The sequence below is a fragment of the Phoca vitulina genome, unplaced genomic scaffold (genome assembly GCF_004348235.1).
Source record: "Phoca vitulina isolate PV1807 unplaced genomic scaffold, GSC_HSeal_1.0 scaffold33, whole genome shotgun sequence".
NCBI lineage: Eukaryota > Metazoa > Chordata > Mammalia > Carnivora > Phocidae > Phoca > Phoca vitulina.
The window spans coordinates 9,398,523-9,406,318 of NW_022589736.1; the positions used below are offsets into that span (position 1 = coordinate 9,398,523).

The 7,796-nt window shown below is 47.9% G+C and overlaps 1 protein-coding gene across 1 annotated transcript in view; it reads right to left on the reverse strand.

The window, feature by feature from the left end:
* Nucleotides 1-7,796, reverse strand: part of ITIH5 (inter-alpha-trypsin inhibitor heavy chain 5) — a 79,128-nt gene that overhangs the window by 11,529 nt on the left and 59,803 nt on the right. Inside the window, exon 8 of the mRNA XM_032425881.1 lies at nt 1,239-1,407. Within this exon, the coding sequence (XP_032281772.1) occupies nt 1,239-1,407 (169 nt within the window). The remainder of the gene's footprint in view (nt 1-1,238; nt 1,408-7,796) is intronic.

Below are 7,796 nucleotides of genomic sequence, written 5' to 3' on the forward strand. Positions count from 1 at the left end.
CACACACACACACACACACACACACACACACACACACACACACACACTGTTCTAGTAATGAGTAATGCCACTGAAATACGTTTAATTGAACAAATACTCGTTGAGCACGAGCTCTACACATCAGGACCTGTGCTGAGAACCAGGGGTCATACAAAGATGAAGAAGAGTTTCCTCCCTCAAGGACTTGACGATCTTGTCAACTTTCTCCCATATTATTATATCCAATCTTTTATCTCTCTCATTAACCAGTAAATCAGTCCCTAGACCACACTGTTGTGGAGACCCGTAGGAAATCCCATGTCAGAGTTCCATCCAAGCAAGATCAAGTTCTAAATGAAGTTCATTTGGGAAATCAGAGCTTCATCTTGAAAAGAAAATAATACATGGACGAAAGACGAAAAATGCCAGAAGAAAACTGAACTGGATGTTTTATATGTTCCCCAATAACCAAATTAGAATTAACCGAGACAATAGCCCCAGAAGACAGCATCTCTGTAAAGGCCCTTGTAGAAGGGGCAGAGGGAGTCTAGATGAGCTTCCATACACGCTCCCGCACTGCGCACCTGTCATGGGTCCACTGTACTGGAAACAGAGAGTAGCGAGAGTAAGCCCCATGTCCTGCGCTGAAGGAACCTGCCTCCAGCACGGCTAGGTAACATTCTGTTCTGATTCTCTCCTCTCCCTAGAACCCTGGGGGACCTTTTCCATCCTCCGCACTCTCCCCCGGGGACCATACCCAAGCCAAGTGTGCAAAGACTCAGAGCCCATCACACTTCTCCAAGCACAGCATCTCCCTGGCCACCGGGGATGCATGCTCTACGTGCTGGCGCAGCCCTGCCGAGAGGCTGATGGTTCAGCAGCGCCATCCCACCTGCTGCCCCCCAAGGTGCAAACATTCAAACACACAAAACACCGAACCATCTCTGGCTTTGATTCCTCACCCAAGAGCAATTTCCAAAAACAGCTTCATTGTTCGGATCCATGAGATAAACCACGAAAGGCTCCAAAACCTATCAAGTATTTTCCCCCCTAACTTACTTGACCATCAGTTCGGGGCCTGGAAGACGAGAATTTCCAGACTTGGTGTTCAGAGAAACATAAGCTTCTGGGAAAGCTCTCACCTTTATCTCCTTTCCTGTGATCGGCTTCAACTTTCAAATCCTCGTCTCCTGGCAGAAAATTAGCTACTCGCTTATTATCACGTCAAAGGCAACAAGAAAACAAGGTCTCGTATTTACCTCCAGTGGGCGACATGTGGTGAATATAGACTTTGCCGTCTCTCACATTGTCCGGAGTCACCGACACCAAATGGTCCTTCCACACTTTGATGCGGTTGGAAAATCCAATGATATTGAAATGATCCTGGGGTCGGAGGTCGTGGAGAATCCTGAACAGGGCATCCTTGGTCTAAACCAACACAGAAGCAAAACGGGTCACAGCTGATCACCCTCATCCTCACGTCTCCTGGCTTGGAAACTGCACGCGGGGAGCAATGCTGGGGTTAATATTAAGTGCCTGAGATGTAAAGGGACTTGGATAAATGTCCAAGGAGCTCTGTCACCTAGCTGGAAAAACACTGGCGTGAACATGTTACAATCACGAATGGGGGCTTTAACATCTGAAGTGTCACAGGCTCTGCAAGTCTTGCTCTCTCAGGCCTCCGTACCGTCACAGCGGTGATGGAAGGTTCTTTTCCTCTGCCTGACGCCCATTTGTCACCTGACAAGCTCCTACTCACTCTTCAAAACCCAGCTGATGTGCTATGGCCTCCATCTGAAACGTTTCCTAACTCCTCCAAAAAGAGCTGATCCTCTCTCCTCTAGGCTAGCACTGCCCTCAAAATGCTCGTGTTATAAAGTGCATAATGACCCAGTCGTGATTATTTGCCTTTTATCTTTGTCCCTGACCGTACTGCAAGTTCTTGGCCAGCAGCTTCCAGTCATCTTCATATCGCCCTGTGCGCAGGAGAGTGCCCGACACACGGGGGGCGTAGACGGTTCAGTGAACGAATGAATGCATACACATTTTACGAATTGTAAGACTAGAGGTATAAATAATAAACACCCCAAGAATTTAAAAGAGAATGAGAACACGGGGCGGGGGCTGCTGCAGCGGTATGAGAAGACTTCACAGGGAAGCAGGAATAGGAGGGTAAAAGGAACCGGATAGCTTGGAAGACTAGGAAGGGCATTGTGGAAGGCAGCGAAGACAAGTGAGTTGAATGAGTAAATGAGAGAGAGAGAGAGGGAGGGAGGGAAGGAGAGGGAGAGAGAGGTGTGTGGAATGCCAAATACTTCCCGAATACAAAGGAAGTCAGAGACACCAGCCCCCACCCTTGAGAACCTCGGAAAGATAATCCTGAGAAGGACGATGCGTAGGAATCAGAACTGACTGCTAGATCATGTTGGAGTAAAAATCCATCAGATAACTACATTAAACAGATGTGGGGGGAGTGCCCTAAGCGTTGACCCGGTGTTAGCCAGAAAGCTGGCAGGACTCCGACTCCTCGCCCTTCCTTCCACTCGGAGCCCACACAAGCCCGGCGTGAGCATCGGCCGGGCCCAGCCTCATCCCGGCCCCGCAGCCTAGACCTCTGGGAGGCCTGAAGGCCTGCAGCTGTGAGGGGACAGGACCACAGCTGACAGCCGTCCCTGAGACGGCCCCACTGGGAGCCCAGGCCCAAGGCAGGCACTGGGAAATGCTCGCGCTGCTCTCCGCGGGAGCTCGGAGCTGGCCAGGCACCACCGGCTGGCTTCGGGCTTGGACGAGGGGCAGCTTGTTGGGAGGCGGGGCTTTGTTCAGCTGCTGACATCCTTAGGGATCCTTATAACGTGCGCCAATGACCTCGAGAGGGGCCCGCCTGGCTTCTCGGCGGCTATTTTCCTCCCGTTGTGATGGATGCTCTGCTTTAGGAAGAGTTCTAGCCTCTCCACCCTCCTCCCCTCCACTCGGCAACTACAGGTTTCTTAGGACCTTGTAAGGCCACAGCTGCAGCGTATCCTCACATGCACCGAGGGCAGGCAGGCCAGTGGGCTCACACGGCTCCGTTTCCAGTTGCATCGGGACCTTCTGGATGGCCTCCCCCCTCCCCCCCCCCAGGGGCCTGGGGAGAAGCGGCTACCGCTGCCTGCAGCCAGCACCATCCTTGAGTGCTCTGTGGGCTCCTGCTCTCCCCTTAGATGGGCTGACAGCCCTGGGCGCTCCGCATTCTTGGAAGGCTTACAAGGCAAGCAGAAGGTCCAGATAGGAGAGTAAATGCGAGTGGACTTCAGCTGATGTTTCTGCGAACTGTGTTTACATGCTGAAGATGAACACCAACCTCGCCAGACTTCCCAAGAGTACAATCCAGAGAACAGGGTAAGCACATTCCAGAAAGATCAGAGGAAGCCCGGAAAGGCAGAGAATGTGCAGTCTGAAGGCCTGAACTACCCTGGAGGCAAAGAGGTGTCACAGGAGAGGGGCTGGTCTAAACCCTTAAGGGCCTGGAGGATGACAACGGAGAAGACCAGTCGACTCTTCCAGTGCATGCGGATGGACAACGATAGTTACCACCTCTCCCCCAGGGCCCTCTTCCAATGAATGTGACCTAAAGGGAAAGACCCTGGATGTCCCAGCAAGCCATGTTCCTTGGCCTTCTTCCCCGCCCCCAAAGCCCCACTTGCTGCCCTTGCACACTAGGAAGAAGCCTGCCCGCTAGAGACAGGTAAACCCCAAGACACGCCACCTGGAGTGAGGATGCCCTGAAATTGTTACTAGGTGACCACCGGAGACTGTGCAAATGTCCTCCTTGGAGACCTTTTAAAATAGGCACATACAATGTATGATTATGTACTTTGTACAGAGTTTCTGTGGAGATGAATACAATTGGTGGTTGTGTGTGATTAGTGAGGGCGGCTGGATGTCTGGCATTGACAAGCTACCCTCAGTCTTTGCGGTCATCAGAGTACTTCCAGCGTGTCACCACCATTCATGTTTATTGTCGGGGACGATGACGGGGCTTTCTTGGGAAGAGAGGTTTGGGGTACCGTATGCAACTACCAGGTGGTCAGCCTGTTGGGGAGGAATCAATGAGTCTTGGGGAGAGAGGGCGATCGGGAAGAGGCAGGAAGACCATCCCCTGTGCAGAGGGAGAGAAAAGTAAGGAGCACAGGGGGACTTGGCTGAGGAGGAGGAGAGAATTCTTAGAGATCGGCCAGCCTCAGAGCCATGCATCTCCTCTGTGGGGGGGGGGGGGGGGCAGTTCCTGGAGGCGCCCCTCCACAGACACGGGCTCCCACACGCTCCCTGCTGATCAGACAGGGCAGACACCGGTCCGCGTACAGACCAGAACATTCCAGATGGTGTCTGGCCTGAAGAAAGATGGAAGGTACACAAATACAATTAATAACATAAAAGGACATATTTCTTACTATCCAGGTCATGAGGAAGCACCTTGGCCTGCCAGATCATTAAAGATGCCTTTTAGTCCTAGCTATCAAGAACAGCGAAGAATGGGGACCGTTCTCTGCTTAAAACAATTTCATGTCTACTTTCCTTAGGTGAGAAGAAGGAAGCATTTCCTTTGAAAACAATGCCTTAGAAGTTAATTTCAGCTCTGCCTTGGGGTTATTCTTAAGTAAGTCTTTTCATCTCTGTCCTTAAATTGAAGTACCTTCAGGAACAAGGTAGATATAAATAACTACAAATAAACTCTCTGTTTTAGAATCTCCATTCATTCAGTGTGGTTGGCTACGGTCCCCTGTTGTGGAGCTTCAGGAACGAGACGTGTATGGTGTCTTCTGATGGTGTCCATTGAAAGGGCAGAGCTGGGTCCCTGGGATTAATGCATGCCACCCCTCGGCAGCACCACGACCAGGGAGGGGAGTGTCCAGGAGGCAGCTCTGGCCCGTGCACTTGGGGTCCCTGCAGTAAACTAGGGCAAGGGATGGACACTTCCTCTCCCCCTTCCCTACAAAACAGAACCCTCGCAGCTGCAGGCTCTTGGCACAGCCCCGCAAGGGGGTGAGCATTCCACTGGTCGTGAATGACCATTCAACATTTCACAAGCAGGGAGGCACTGTACAATAAGACCCTCCGAGTGAAATGTCAACGGAGCCCGTGACAAACCCAGCTGCCTGCCCACCCTTGGGACCACTTCCATCAGGGTTCCCGATGACGCAGCTTTTCTCAAATATTTCTGTGTCTGCACCAAATCACACTCGACAGGAAATAACTCTGACACAAAAGGCCTTTTGTACCACAAAGTCTGGGTTCTTGGGCATCTTACAAGGGGAGCCATGACATCATAGATGAAATCCAAGTTCAAGGGTAGTAGATATTAGCCATTCTATGTTCTCAGCAGAATGGTCATGCTGTTCTCCTAAGCACTGCTATCACTTGCCTCATTTTAAAATGTTTACCAAGAAGTGCACATTTTCCCTTTCATTTTTCCACATGGTCCTTTGAATGAACCCAAGAGAAAAGACGCCTATGATAAACAGCTTTAAAAAATCCCACAAAGAAACCTAAGTCCTTCTCACGTCTCCTTGGGCCACAAACGAGAATTGTGATCAACAGATACACACCATGAAAACAGCCCTAAATTTCGGAGAGAGAACACCAGGAAATGGACTACGTCTGGCTATGGGTCAGCCTTCTCCCTTCCCTAGGTGGGTATGGGTAATGGGGAGAAGGGGGAAGCATATTTATACAGTCCTCCTGTTAGCCCGCAGGGGGAAGCCCTCACTACCTGGGTGGCAGTATGTCCTTGTAGTCCTTCTATGCAAAGGGACAGACACAATTAAAAAAGTCTGACTCAGGGGCGCCTGTGTGGCTCAGTGGGTTAAGCATCCGACTCTTGGTTTCAGCTCAGGTCATAATCTCAGGGCCATGGGATCAAGCCCCGAGACAGGCTCCATGATCAGCAGGGATTCTGTTTGGGATTCTATCCCTCTCCTTCTGCCCCCCTCTTAAAAAAAAAAAAAAAAAGAGTCTGTGACTCCATGAAAGTTGGCAACATCAGATCCTCACAGCAACCTTAAGGTGCATAAGCCTGGAGCAGGAGACTCGATGCATCGGCCATCCCAGCATCTGTCTGCACACTCCACAGGCTTCCACTCATGGTGCTGTCCCAAGTCTCCCTGGAGTCAGGATCATGGTCAAGATCACAGTAACCATGAGGTGCCAGCAGCAGTTGCAGTCCACGGGTATCAGTTATGCTGCAGGGGGACTATTTTAAGGCCATGGTATTTCAAGATCACCAAAAATCCGTAAGAGGCAAGAAAACATTATATTTATACACTACAAGTCTTTCAATGATTCGAAGGAAAGTTTTCTGAAATCTTACTGTGACTGACCCATGAAATTATCAGATTTTTTTGTTTTTAATCCCAACTTTAGGAGCAAGGCAAATTGAGTAAGAAAAACTGTTTCTCCATAACATATTCAAGTCTATATCATTGTTACACTTAAAACAACAACAACAACCAAAAAAAAACCTAGCCACAGACTGGTTTCAGAGAAGAAACCAAAACATTGAAAAATAATGTTACTCCACTGATTACAATATAAGGACCCCTCAGGAGGTTCTGTTCACTCACAAAGGAAATCAGTGATCACACAATGCCTCTTGTCACCTCTCTGCCACAAATATTCCCTAAAACCAACCTCATTATATAATTTACATTAAAAATAAAAATTCCAAACTATAATATAAGAAACAAAGTATCGAGAAAAAGTGTCTCAGTCAGATTTGAGGAATCTTGTTGGAAGAAGCTAAAACTCTTTTTCTAGTGGCCAATATGTTCTTTACAAAAAGAGTAGAACCTAGAAGTTGGCTTTATATAAATGGAAAATTTGGAATAGAAGTCATCACATCTTCTAATGCTTTCAAAGTTTAGTAGATGCTAAATAGTAACTTGAAATTTCACCCAGGAGTAAATGTAGAAAACACTATTTCTTTGGTCTCTACATTTTAATGCTCATACTAGTAAGAAGGGAATATTAAATTAAGCAAAATTGTACGATTCCTGTATTTAAAAGTGTATGATTTTACGCTGTAATTTTCTTTACTGTTTGGACTCTAATTTCAAATGCTCTTTCAGTGCAGTAGTGTGCGAGGTTATAGTTTTATACAGATCTGGCAAAAGCGTAAGTAATTAGGTATCAGAACAGAGCTGATGTATATAAAGTGGTGGTTATTTCATAGAGAAAAACACCTTCTTAGCCTAAATATAGGTATTACTTCAGGACTGGATCTAAAAGAAAATGTTTGTTAAACACTAAATTCTGGCTAAATCAAAAAAAAAAAAAAAAAAAAAGGTCTGAATAGGTTTAGATATTAGCATATCCTTTGCAATATAAACATAACCACATTTCACGAGTCTTTGTGTTTGAATAACCTTAATCTAACTTGAGAAGCAAATGATCTCTCATGTTAATGCTCTGGCTAATGTTAAGATTCATTACCTAATGTTTGAATTGCACTACTGCGTATTTACTCCAAAGATACAAAAGTAGGGACCCGAAAGGCTATGTGCACCCCGATGTTTATAGCAGCAATGTCCACAATAGCCAAACTGTGGAAAGAGCCAAGATGTCCATCAACAGATGAATGGATAAAGAAGATGTGGTATATATGGGGCGCCTGGGTGGCTCAGTCGTTAAGCGTCTGCCTTCGGCTCAGGTCATGATCCCAGGGTCCTGGGATCGAGTCCCACATCGGGCTCCCTGCTCGGCGGGAAGCCTGCTTCTCCCTCTCCCACTCCCCCTGCTTGTGTTCCTGCTCTCGCTATCTCTCTCTCTGTCAAATAAATAAA